Genomic DNA, 14298 nt, shown 5'->3' on the forward strand with positions numbered 1-14298 from the left:
GAGTCCAACCATAGGAAGTCGCCCGCCCCTGTGGCCACCGCATACATCCCTTACTATCCGGGCCTTTCTGAACGTATTGTACGGTCATTGCGGGAGTGTCAGACCCACTGTGTGCAACTTCTGGGGAGGTTGCACACAGTGGTGTCGCAAGTTAAAGTCCCTGTAACCTAAGACTCCACCAGTAATGTGGTCTATGAGATTAAGTGCCTGGATTGTGAGGAGTGCTATGTGGGGGAGCACAAGACCACTATAAAGACTGCGAACTATGGGAGGTCTGCTGTGGCAGAGCATTTCTGGGAGAAGCAACATCAGATCTCCCCTGAAGACGCGGTCATAACTGACCGTGCCCATGGGTTCTGGGAACCCAATTGGCTCGCGAGCATATGAATCGGTGCATCTAGTCATAATACTATCAACAGGGACAGGGGTATGCATTTACACCCCCTGTTTGAGGCGGTTGTCCTCAGATGTGATGATCAATTTCGTATGGCACGCTCCCGAGCCACTTCCATTTCCAGTGCACAAGTCGGAATGCCATGGGCCTATTACTTAAGGTTTGTTTGTTTGTTTGTTTCTTGTTTGGTTTTTAGGAGCATTAGCAACTAAGGCCATATTGCTCTGGGAATATGCGGTGGTCATTCCCTGACCTTTCCGCATCCTCTGTATTTGGTGATGATGGGCTCGAACCCCAGTCTAATCAAGAAGCGTGTGCTATGCACTGTTGCTCCTTCCCACCTGGCTATGGAAGCGCTTTATTACTTAAGGATATGTCATGCCAGTAATAGTATACTGTTGAGGAAGGAGACAGCGGTCTCTGAAAGATTTAGTATTTTAGTATATTTTAACGATTTTAGCATTGTTTTTAATTGTTTTAACCTATTTTATTTTATTTATTGTAGTTTAACCGATATTTGTATCATATTTATTTTATATCTTATTTTATAGTAAAATTTTAACCGCTTGGCTGGTGTTTGAGTAATTATTTCAATATGGAATTACCCAGCCCCATAGGCCTTTTTGAAGATATGCCCTCTTCTGAATGGAAACTAGAAGCCTGAGAGAGGTTTTGGGGGCACTGCCCGAGATGTGGGAACAATATTCCATGGTAGGGCGGATTTGCGATTTGAACAAAGTGAACAGCTGTCTGGAAGAAAAGTAACACTGAGAATGAAAGAGAAAAAAAAGTTTTTTAGATGCAGAGGAAGCAATATTTGTAATGTGCTTGTGCCAAGAGAGATTAGAAGTCAGGGTAATTCCCAAAAGAGATATATCATTTTGCCTAGAAATCGGAGTGTCACCAAAGATAAGCATAGGAGTAGACGAATCCTTTTTGTGAGATATAAGACATGACTGAGTTTTAGAAGGATTGAAATCAACTAAGTTGTCTTTGCCCCACTGGAGAATTACCTGGAGATTGGCCTTTAAGGAATTGGAAGCGTATATTCGAGAAGTTGAAGCTGATTGAGCAGGGCAAAGTTTCTCAAAATGGAAAGTAGAATGCAATGTGCTATCATCGACAAAACTATGGATAGGATTTCCAGTCAATGAAAGAAGGTCATTAATATACAAAAGGAAAAGAGTGGGGGAAAGAACTGAACCATGGGGAACACCAGCATTAGTGGAGAAGTTAGAAGACAGAGAGCCATCTACCATCACCCTCAGTGAGCGACCAGAAAGAAAACTGGATAACCAATTACAAAAAACAGTTGGCAAACCATAAGATGGAAACTTGTTTAGAAGACCTTTATGCAGAAACATGTTTGAAAGCCTTTGAGATGTCAAGAGGAACTGCTTGTGTTTCACCAAACTTTTCCATTGAATTTGTCCATAAATGAGTAACATAAGCCAGAATATCACCAGTGGATCGACACTGACGGAATCCATACTGGCGATCGTTGATCAGATGGAAGGTTTCTAGGTAGTTTAAGAGTTGGCGGTTAAATGATTTATCCATTACTTTAGAAAGAGAAGTAATTGCAATGGGACCATAATTGGATGGGAGGGATTTGTCACCCTTTTTAGGAACTGGCTGGATATGAGCAAATTTCCAAGCAGAAGGAAAAACACCTTTGGAATAAGAAAGTGAAAAAAGGCAGCAAAGAACAGGAGTAAGTTCAGGAGCACAGGTTTTGAGAACAAGTGGAGAAATACCATCAGGACCTGGAGCTTTCTTTGCATCAAGATCGTCAAAATCCTTCTGACATCCTGTTGACGGAAGACCATAGGAGGCATTGAATGGAGTGTTTTGGAATGGTGGGAGATATTTTACCAAGATCATTCATACATGAGTTGGAAGAACAATGGGATGCTAGCAGATCTTGTAATTTCAAACAATGTGAGGTTGGGAATAGCAATGAGATAAAGGCTCCATTGGAGAAGAGACAATCACCAAGTTGAGGTGCCTAAAGGACCATTCACTTTGACCGTTTACTTAGAAGGGTTGTTTGTGAACAAAAGTTCAAGCATGTTGGATGTATGGTTAGGGTAGTCTGCTATCCTTGGCTGAAGTGAAAACAGAACCATCTGATTTTGACAGACGTGGGGGCAGAGATGGGCAAATGTTGTGGCCAATAGCTTTTGCAAGAGACCAGAATGCTCGGCTACCATTAGGGCAAGAATCAAGTTTTCTACTCTTAGTCTGTTTAAAATGTAGTTTGGACTGATTAATAACTGCTTTACAATTGTAGTAAGCTTTGGTGTAGGCAGAAAACGAAACTGAAGAATTGGAAACAAGCCAATTGTGATATGCAATGTTCTTCTCTTGAATAGCCTTTGCACATTTATTGGAAAACCAAGGTTTAGGTAAAGGATGAGATTTTAAAATGGAGTGTGGAATAAAAGATTCCATTCCTACAAGAATAATTTCACTGACACGATCTGAGCAAATGTTGACATCAGAAGTTTTGAAACAGTAATCCAACCAAGAAAAAGAAGAAAAGAAATCTCTCAGGTTATGCCATTTTGCAATCTTGTAATGCCAAACAATACAAGGTTTGGAATAGCAATGAGATAAAGGTTTGGAATAGCAATGAGATAAAGGCTCCATTGGAGAAGAGACAATCACCAATTTGAGATCTGAGGTGCCTAAAGGACCACTCACTTCGACCGTGTACTTAGAAGGATTGCTTGTGAGAAAAAGATCAAGCGTGTTGGATGTATGGTTAGGGTAGTCTGGTATCCTTGTAGGTAAATAAACAATCTCTGCAAAGTCATTACTAATTGCGAAAGCCTCAGCATCTCTACCAACTGGGTTGGTGTGACTAGAAAATGGAAGCCAGTTGGAGTTGAACATTTAAATCACCGACGAAAATTACCTCACTGTTAGGAAAGTTGGGCTGAAAAAAGTCAAGTTGCAAAAAGAAGAAGTCAAAGTGCCCCAAGTGATTTAAATTCATCTGTTGTCTCTACCATTCTCCCAACTCACTTGGGAGAACGGTAGAGACAACAGATGAATTTTATAGAATGATGTAAAGAGATTTTAAGCCAGAGAACATCAAAAAGAGGAGATTTCAAATTACCAAGTCTCTGACAGGGAATATCAGAATGGACATATGCACAAGTACCACGTTTGAAGCGAAAGAAATCATACAGCATATAATTTAGGCAACTGAGATGAGCAGTGGTTGAATCAACCGATAACTGAGATTCGGTCAGAAAAAGTACATGGAGTTTGGCAGAATGCAAATGGACGTCGTTGAGATTAGAATTGAGACCACATATATTTGTGAAATGAACTAGGAAGTGTTTGGGAGGTTTAGATCTTTTCACAGATAAGCTTACTCTAGTAGTCTGATAATTCATGGTGTATTCAATAGTAAGAAAAGTGGGGGGGGGAAACATGCTGTATGAAGTAACGAAATTTTTAGATATGGCGTACACATGGTAAGAATATACCCAGATCCTTGACATAACGTGGCCTCGACAATGCCCCCCCCCCTCCGCATACACACTACTCGGACTCCCTCCAGTCACTATCTGGCAGAGTAGAGGTAGCAAGATTATACACTAGCTGATCCAGAAGCCTACTAAAGAGTTACCAATAGGTTCGGTCCAGTGTACTAACTAGCGACTGGCCTGCGAACATCATTTTAGAGCTGTACCCTCAAAATGTAAGGAAGTTTGGATCTCGCCATGATGTTCATCATAGCCTCAAAAGTCAGTCATACTGCATGATGGAAGAGGTGGAGAAAGGTTGACTGGAACTTTGCTCTGGAGACTAAACATGGGTTCCACCACTCAAGCCTCCAATAATCAAAGTGGTGCTATTGCACCGGTTGATGAGAGTCATCTATCACCTAGTATTGTCTCGTAACACAGAGGGGCAGCATTCCTCTATGTGGTGTGGGTGCCACACCTCAACCCCTGCTTACGTTTGTTCACACCTGGATGGTCACCCACAATTGATTGACAAAGGCTCTCGAGTATGGGTTTGGCACACCCAGGGTCCTGAGTTGGATATCATCATTCTTCCCTTTCTTGGCGATTCCTTTCCTCTCTCTCTCTCAGGTTAACTTGGGAATTTTTTTTGACTGGTGCAGCATAAGTCTCAGGCTTCCTTGCACCATTTGACTGCTAACAACAATAATAATAATTATTATTATTATGTACTCTATCCTATCATGCTTGTAAAAATTCTAGACAACTTCGAATTTAATCCTAATTCATACTTTATTCTCAATGTTGCAATATAATCAGTTCTTGATTTAACAGGATATAATCCAGCTAAAAGGAAATGTTATACTTACGCTCCTTCAATCTGATCTGTATGAAATTTTGCTCGAATCATTAGCCGAGTCAGCTTATTCAATGCAAGAGTAAATATCTCTCTACTGACAGCACCACTTCTTTCTCCAGAAGATGTCAATATAAACCAGTTCTGTTCACGAAGCGGCATATTAATATCAACTGATTCCTCTTCTGGTCGTACTCCCCAGTTAATTCCTAAACGAATGCCATTACCCTAAGAATAATAAAGCATATCATAATATCATGTGAATTTTACAAATATTTTAATGTTTATTTAATATAAAATATTAAATATTTATCTAATATATTATTTATATATAGACAAATTAGATAAGTGTATCGGTAGGGGTGCTGACCTGTCAGGTGTAGCTATAATGGAAAAAATGAGAAGACATAAGCAGTGCGAAAACTTGCCTGAAAAATAAAAGCAGATTACATAATAATTTATGAAAATAAATGAAAATATATAAATGGTATTATACAGTCACCAGATGCTGTAGGTCCTAAAATTTGAACTACGTCATCGAGGGCTGGCAGCCAAAAGTTAATAAATTTGAGTATAGTTAATAAATTTGATAAGCTTGAAGTGCTAGTTAAGACATCAAAGGCAGATATTGTTGGGATATCAGAGACGTGGTGTCACACAGACATAAGCAGTGCAGAATTGGAATTTGGGGAGTACAATGTGTACAGAAAGGATAGACAGGCAGGAAGGAAGGAGGGGTTATGCTGTTAGTTAAGAAACACAAAATCTAAGGAAGTGCATCCAATTGATATTGGTGGACAATGCAATGTTGAGTCTGTTTGGTGTGACATAAGCACTGGGAAAGGAAAAATGAAAGTAGGTGTGTGTTATAGGCCTAATGAATCTAATGAGTAATTGTGCAGAGAAATAAGAGTGGGCCAATAAATTAGAGTGTCATATAATGGGAGATTAATTTTCCAAAGGTTGACTGGAATTTGTGGATGGGTCACTCACACACTAGCAAGGCTTTTGTGACTGTGAAGTGGGCTGATGGAAGCAAACACAACAAGGTTGTAATGGAGACCAAAGAAGTTTGCCGACAGTTCCCTGTGAATTTATAACAATTAAAGTAACCTCGTAAATATTTACATAGTTTGTAAATATTTAATGTGTAAATATGTGCAAGACTAAAATATTTTAGTCTAGCTCTTTCTGATGCAACAATATTCCTCATGTATTATGGAACCCGAAGCAAAAGGCCTTTTCCTAAGTGACCTATGTAAAAGTAGGTAAATTACATAGTGATATTTATTCTACCTTGAGAATGCCACGTGGTGGGGATAGCCAATGGCAGAAGAGGGATGTGGGTCATGTAGTACAAGTGGGCAGGGCAATTACGTCACTACAAATATGCAGGTAAAAATTACATAGGTCATTTCCTGATTAGATATTGTTCTGTTCGTTTCGACAAGTGTCTTTTACGTAGAAAAGATTTGACTTACTCTGTCATACCTCTACATTTTAATTATAAAAGCATGTGCAGGGATTGACGAGCAAAGCTAGCATGGGCAAAGCCCTCTAGTTATCATTAATTATATAATATATATACAGTGGCAGACAAAAAACTGCATCACCTTAAAAAAAGTAACATTTGTATTTAAACGTATAAGATATTGTTTGATTACAGTCATTTTGTTTGTCGCAAAGCAAAGGTATTACATCAGATAACGCTTCTGTTGCATCAGACAGTAATTTTAAGGTATTGCATCAGCCGTTTCTATAATTACGGTATTGGAAGGGCATACACGCTCTCATTAATATCCTGTTTCGCGAAGGTGTAAGCATGGCTCCACATGTACAGTTGACACCAAGAAAAAAAAAAAAAAAGCGTAGCTGTTGCTCTGTTCCAGGAAGGGCTTTCTATGCATGCTATCACTGGTAAAATAGGCTGCCACTAGTCAACAATATCCCAGGTGCTGAATTAAAGCATGAAACCAGTGATGTAAATAGAAGACTTGGATCAGGCCATAAAAGAGTGATTGTGCCTTCTCAAGATCAATTTTTGAAATGGCTATACCTTTGTAATCGCTATGCTAGTGCTCCTAATCTAAAACTGGACTTTGAGATTGCCTCTGGTGTTGAAACAAGTGCAAAAACTAACCAAAGACAGCTTTCGGAATGTTGTCAGAAACAAGTGCAAAAACTAACCAAAGACAGCTTTCGGAATGAAGCTTTTGTTGACCCAACAAATGACTTTCTTGAGCTAAAATGCATGTTTCATGGACAAAAGAGCAATGGGACACCGTCATCTTTTCTGACAAAATGGAAGCCATGTAGGTTGAATCGAAATTCAACCTGCATGGCTTGGATGGGAAGCAATATGTCAGAAGACAAAAATCGGAGGCATACCATCCTGACTGCATAATACCGACTGTAAAGTTCCCCACTGGTCAAATGGTCTGAGGATGCATAACAAGCAAAGGAGTGGGGTGAATTAAGTTTATTAACAGAACGGTGAATGCAGAAACTTACACTGCTATCTTGGAGGAGTGCCTGAAACCCATTAGTAGGATACCACACAGACTTCTAAAATTGCATTTTTCGACATGACTCTGCACCTTGCCACACAGAAAAATTGCCAAGTTTTATGCTATTTAGGTTTAACGATGAGTTTATCTTCTTGTCTCAAAAGGCTTAAAACATACTTACACCAATGTTTCCCTTGTTTTTCTCCCTTAAGGTGCAGTCATACCTCAGAGATGCTGGAATTACAGTGTTGATCTGGCCTGGCAACAAGTCCAGATTTGAACCCTACTGAAAATTTCTGATACATAATGTTGTCTAAAATTGCTCAGAAGAAGCCAACAAGTAAATAAGATTCAGCTACAGGAGAGCATTATAAGGGTGTGGTACCACAAAATTGGGCAACCATATATCCAGAAGTTGATTAACTGTATGTTAGATTGTTGCAAGGCTGTAATTGCAGCTCGAGGAGGAACAACAAAACACTGAGGACTTATTTTGCTGATTTACAGTACATAATACTATTACGTTAACTTGTCATTTCAGTTTGTAAACATAAATGCAATAAAATGTATGTTTGGTTGTCATGATTGCCATTTACACGATTTCTCATATTTCTATTAATTACGCATTTTACCCCCTTGGGAAAATATTTATGGCAATTATGTATATCAAGTGGAGTCTCTTTATTGGATTTCATTCACAGAGATAGATATCCTATCTAACAAATGCATTTGGAACATTTCTGCAACTCACAATACAGCGCAAAACACATTATTTGCAAAATTCACAAGTGATGCAGTTTTTTTGTCTGCCACTGTATTATGTATAGACAAATGTATTTGATCAGTGTATTGAGTAGAATTGCTGACCTGTAAAGTGTAATTACAATGGAATACATTGAGAATGCCTGCAAGGTAAAAGCAGATTACCTGAAATTAAGAGTAACTTAAAAATAACATAAAAATGGTACCTAATGCTATAGGTCCTAGGACTTTAACTACATCTTCAGAGAGTCAGCAGCCAAAACTGTAGGAGCCACAGTAATTTTTTTTTTTTTTATGAAAACCCCAAACATGAGTTATTACAACCTATAGTATTTAGTACCATGCTTGGATTGGAGGTTGAGAAGACGAAAAAAGATATTTGTTGACATTAGACTTGAACTTCTATAGACTATAATTTTCAGGAAATACGTACGAAGGAAGGTTGTTCCAGAAAACGGCAGTTGAATGAATAAACGAGGAAGATGAAAAGTTGGTTCTATGAGTTTGAAGTTGAATAGTAAATGGATGTTGGCTGCACGTTTTTGGACTGTTTTGAAAAAGAGAGCGGGAATTATAGAAGCCAATTCAGAAGAACAGTGCCCATGGCAGTATCTGTAGAAAAGGCATGCAGCAGAAAGAGAAAGTCTATGAGACAGCGAGTGGAGAGACTGTTAGAGATGAGTTATTAATTAACCTAACTGCCCTCTTCTGAATGGAATCTAGATGCCTGAGAGAGGTTTTGTTGGCACCACCACAGATGCGGGAACGATATTCCATGGTAGGGCGGATTTGCGATTTGTACAGAACGAACAGCTGTTTGGAAGGAAAGTAACGCCAACAGTGAAAGAGAAAACCAAGTTTTTTAGATGCAGAGGAAGCAATATTTGTAATGTGCTTGTGCTAAGAGCAATTAGAAGTCAGGGTAATCCCCAGAAGAGATATATCATCTTGCCTAGAAATCAGAGTGTCACCAAAGATAAGCATAGGAGCAGAAGAATCCTTTTTGGGAGATACAAGACAAGACTGAGTTTTAGAAGGATTGAAATCAACTAAGTTGTCTTTGCCCCACTGGAGAATTACCTGGAGGCATTTAAGGAATTTGTAGCAGATATTCGAGAAGTTGAAGCTGATTGAGCAGGGCAAGGTTTCTCAAAATGGAAAGTGGAACAAAATCAAATCTCAAACAATCTTGAAATCAAAATGGAATAAACAAGGTCTCTGTTTCTGTTAAGATGCATACATATGAAAAGTATACATCATGGACAATCTGACGGAGACCAAAAAGGAGGGAATAAAAAGAATATAATTCACAAATAAATAAATAAAAGTAAAATGCTAAAATAAACTGATAAATTCTGTCAAAGGAAAAAAAAAAGTGAAAGTATGAAAGAAGGCAAAATGCCCAGTTTGAAATTTAAACAAAGTAAACTTAAGAACAAAGAATAAAATCAGGTTTTTTGACAACTTACTACAGGATCACCAGAGACTGTGAAATTAGCAGAGTGTAGCAAATGTTGGGCTGTATGGAAGACCAAAGAAATGAGCTGACAGTTCTATGTACATTTATATCAGTTGAAGTAACCCCAAGTGTGAGGGGAAAAGGTGTGAAATGGTCAAAATGAGCTGTTACTGTGTGACGGAGAAGTATGCAATTAAACAAATGAGGCAGATGTGTCAGCAAAGACAGAATAAATGACTATCAAAGAAGAGTTGAAAAGACACTCAACTTTGCTTAATACGAAAAAAGCGTAGCAGAAAGATAGCATCTCGATATTTCTTTCAGCCCACCTAATTGCACATAAGAAATAAATTGCAGTGTTAAAGGACAGCAGAAAGCAAGTGGAATAAGGGGAATATAGTTCCTCACTATAGAATTCAATATGGCTTTTGGCACTACTGCATCAACTTAGAACAGCAAATTCTGAAGAAGTTTATCAATTTTTTTGGACACTTGTTAAAGGCACCATTGTTATCAAACTCCTGAAACCATTTTAAAACTCTGGGCAAAGCTTCTTTCATACACTAGCATTCAGAAATTTCTGTCCAGGATATAGCAATATTCTGAAGTCTGATAAATACTATAGCCTTTCCTGAAGTCCTGCAAGATCTTACAATGCTCTCTTTCTATGGACAGCTATTAATGTTTTGTGTACAATGCTTTATTTCAATCCAATATTTTTAAATAGATATTACCTAAAAGCTGTTAGGTTTATACAGTCTTTTCTGTAAAGTTAGAAAAATTCCCCAAAATATTTTAAAAATTATTTTTTATACCAAGATTACACATTACCTCTAGTATAACATCTGGTCCTTTAGTATATGTCCCTGAAGTATCTCCTCTTGCTACAACATAGCTCACTGTAAATTTCAAGTCTGCTCCATAAGAATACAGCTGAAATATTATTGAAAATAAGCTACATAAAATAATCAGCCTTGCAAGGGTAAGTTTATTAACACACATAATATAGATGAGAGCAACTCGCAAAGCTTAATGGTAACAATATAAAGATTAAACTCATGTACTGTGAAGCCCTTAGAACATGTGGATTATATCAATATCATGTATAGACAATTTCCTTTTGGATATGAAAACAAAGGATAATGCAATCAAAGTAATGAAGCTAATTTTATATACCTTTATTGGTATGTATAAAAATTATCTCTTCAGAGTAGTCTCCTTATGAAGCTATGCAATTATAGAACCCTCATATATTAAAATTCCCTCCAGAATTGTATTCTCTTTAACATTATCAATTCTGCAAGTCTTGAGATTTTCAATTAGTAAAGACAAAGGAACTGCAGTAGACTGAATCTAGGAAATAAAAGAAATCAGAGCTGCAAAATAAATTTTTTGCCAAAACATGTCTGGAGCTGAGGAAAATAGGGCAGTCATAATGAACAAGTCATAAATAAAAATTTTTAAAATGCTATTGTCATATATGATAAAGTTCTGTCTGAATTTAATTTTTTATATATGAGGTGAATGAACTTTGAGCTATGAAAATGAAATTAAAAAAAATAATACAGATTAAGTTTATAACATACTTATGGCAGCAGAAAATGAATGAGGCATAAGAGTAATTGTACAAACTAACACTAAGTTCTCTAAGCAGTGCAAAATCCATAAACTGTGCTAAAATTTTTAAGGTCACAACGTTTTTCATCATGAAAAATCTATCCAATAGATCATGTTGCTATTTTAGCATTGTTTAATATGCTCATGAAAACACATTGATTGCCCACTCGCTCTGTATAATACATACTTTTAAACACACATTTGAACATGAACACACACACACACACACACACACACACACACACACACGCAAGTAAATGCATACTTATTTATTCACATAATGGAGAAGTATTATGGTTATAGATATTAAATATTTGTAAAATAATAAGAGAAGTTTACCTCAATATAATATGTAGAACACTTCCATATCTCTCCAGCAATTAAAACAAAAAAAATCAAAAATCTTACATTACAGTAAAAAATAATTAAAAATCAATTGAACACAATTAAAAATCAATCTAATGCAATTAAAAATTAAATAAATAAATTAAAAGAAATTTAATGAAAAATAGTCTTTTGCCAAAACAGAACTTTATCATATATGATACCATTTTAAAAATTTTATTTATGACTTGTTTATTGTGACTGCCCTATTTTTCCCAGCTCCAGACATGTTTTTCGTTAAATTTCTTTTAATTAATTTTAAATTGCATTAGATTGGTTTTAATTGTGTTCATTTGATTTTTGTGTTCAAGTAATTTATGACTTGTTCATTGTGACTGCCCTATTTTCCCCATTTAATGAAATTTAATGAAAAACATGCTCCAGACATGTTTTTCATTAAATTTCTATTAATTAATTTAATTTTTAATTGTGTTAGATTGGTTTTAATTTTTAATTGTGTTCAATTGATTTTTAATCATTTTTTACTGTAATGCAGGATTTTCGATTTTTTCGTTTTAATTTCCGGAGAGTATCATACGAAAGTGTTCTACGTATTATATCGAGGTAAACTTCTCTTATTATTTTACAAATATTGATATCAATGTAGAATGTATTGAGCATTACAGCTCTGGTTCATACTATGAGATATTAAATGTATACAACTGGAAAAGATCAATGAGCCAGGACTTTTACTTATTTGTGAGAATTCTCTGTGTTCAAATGTGGATTAGTTATAAAAAGCAGTATAACGTTGAAAAGTGTTTTACTAAACTGTCAACCTCCTGTGAACCATAACCATATTAATTTAATCTAATTAGTTTAATTAACTTTTAAGCTTTATTCTATCTTGTATACACACATGTGATTATACAAAGTCTGTTCAAAAAGTAGCAAGACTGCTCTGATATATTGACAATAAGCATATATAAATACAGAACAGGTAACTTAATCCTCTTCAAAATTCCTTTTGACCCACTAGTCCAATTATTTTCCCACCCTTGGAAGCACTTCTTGAAATTTGGTTTTGAAATTACCAAAGGTTGAACCATTGTATTCTCTTTAAGGCCTCCACAGCTGAGTGGTCAAGCGTGAGGGTACAAAAGTGCATGAGCTTTGAGAGAGCATGGTTCAAGCCCATATTACTACTAAATACATTATAATGTTCTTGTATTCTCTCTCTCTATCTTATAAACTCCTCTGACTTTATATGGTTGTCTCGAAGTATAAAAAGAAAAATGTTTTTTTTTACCTTACCAAATTGACATCTGTTCAAGGTTTTTCAGTCTAGGTAAAAAAAAAAAAAAAAGGCACATGAAAACTTATCTGATATTGGATTAGTTGGCGTTTTGATTTTTAATGAATTTCTAAATATGACAAGTTGGAATAAATACATCAATATACATGCTAACCAATAAACAAGTTACCACATCAAAAAGAATAAATAAATATCAAAGAATAGAAATGGCTAATTCAAATATGTGTATGTAAATTAACAAACCATAAAAATTTTAAAATGCAAGGCATAAGTCTCTGTCATCTAAAATCTGGCTGAGTATAAATGGTTCAGCCAGATATTAAAAGTGGTAAAAACATAACTGCCAAGTATTTATAAAAACAGGATTAAAAACGGTTAAAATAGTTCCAAGTTCTCACCTATAGGTGGGTCATCCAGGCTTGGCAAAAATGAGTTTCAGATCATATATTCTATGCAGAGTTGAACAAGAACAACTTCCTCTTTTTGGACCTTGTATGGACTAGACTGCCATTGCTTGATTACAGGTTTAATCTGGTTTAGTTTATTTGTAGCCAAGAATCTTGTCATGAAATAAGTTTAATACAAATTATTTGTCTGTAGTCTGTCTATGAGAGAGGCAGGCAACAGTTATTCAAGGGGGACTACTGGTTTGGTGGCAGAATCAGCTAGATAATTTCCCCTAATCCCAATGTGGCTTGGGATCCAGCAGAAGTGAATGTCAAATTTGCAAAAAGATAGTATAAGATCTGCTGAATCTGAGGCAGGACTGGATGATGATTATACTTCACTGTAATGCCTATCTTTCAGTTGATTAAGAGCTAATTCTACTGCATACACCTCAGCTATATATATATACTGCTTTCTTGTGGAATCTGGCTGGATACCATTTTCTCTGTAAGAACAGCACTTGATTCCATATAAGATTCTGACTTCGAGTCATCTGTATAGACTGGCAGGAAGTTGCAATTGCAATATTTTGCTCCATATGCTGCAAAGTTGCTGATAAACAGAGGTGGTGGTTTTTTTTTTTTTTTTTTTTTGAAAACTCCAAACACGAAAGGTATCAAAACCTATAGTACTTAGTACCATGCATGGGTTGAAGGAGAAGTATGGGAAGAGGGGGGATGCCGGAAACTTTTCCCTAGAGACTAAACATGAGTTTCACCACTTCAAGCCTCCAATAAGCAAAGTGGTGGTATTTCACCGGTTGATGAAAGTCATCTGTGTGGTAGTCTTCCTGAATATCTTGGGGGAGACTACAAGTTATGGATGGAAGGAGTTGCCTAGGTGATTGTGCAACATTGTCTATTGTTAATGTTTAGCTAACTTGACAGCCATTGAATCTGAATACCAAAGAGTAAGTTGGTAGTCTGCTGGGTATTGTACAGATATTTCCATCATGACTAAAAAAAAAGTGACATGTGGAGTGATCCAGCAGGGTTTCAATTCCAAGCAAGGACAACTGCTTACACAAAAGAGACAGAAATGGCTCATTTGCTTAAATGTAAAGGCTTTGGGCTTTGGACAGGGGATGTTCAAAATTCTCCAGCGGAAATTTGAATGGTTTGAGGGTGAACTGATC

At 36.5% G+C, this 14298-nt stretch overlaps 1 protein-coding gene across 1 annotated transcript in view; it reads right to left on the bottom strand.

The window, feature by feature from the left end:
* Positions 1 to 14298, bottom strand: part of LOC150081103 (laminin subunit alpha-2-like) — a 707948-nt gene that overhangs the window by 558395 nt on the left and 135255 nt on the right. Inside the window, exons 14-15 of the mRNA XM_090380924.1 lie at positions 10292 to 10393; positions 4746 to 4960 (exon numbers count right to left, since the gene is read on the bottom strand). Coding sequence (XP_090237050.1) covers positions 4746 to 4960; positions 10292 to 10393 — 317 coding nt within the window. The remainder of the gene's footprint in view (positions 1 to 4745; positions 4961 to 10291; positions 10394 to 14298) is intronic.

The sequence above is a fragment of the Mastigoproctus giganteus genome, chromosome 9 (genome assembly GCF_048544385.1).
Source record: "Mastigoproctus giganteus isolate SK-2022 chromosome 9, ASM4854438v1, whole genome shotgun sequence".
NCBI classification, from domain to species: Eukaryota; Metazoa; Arthropoda; class Arachnida; order Uropygi; family Thelyphonidae; genus Mastigoproctus; species Mastigoproctus giganteus.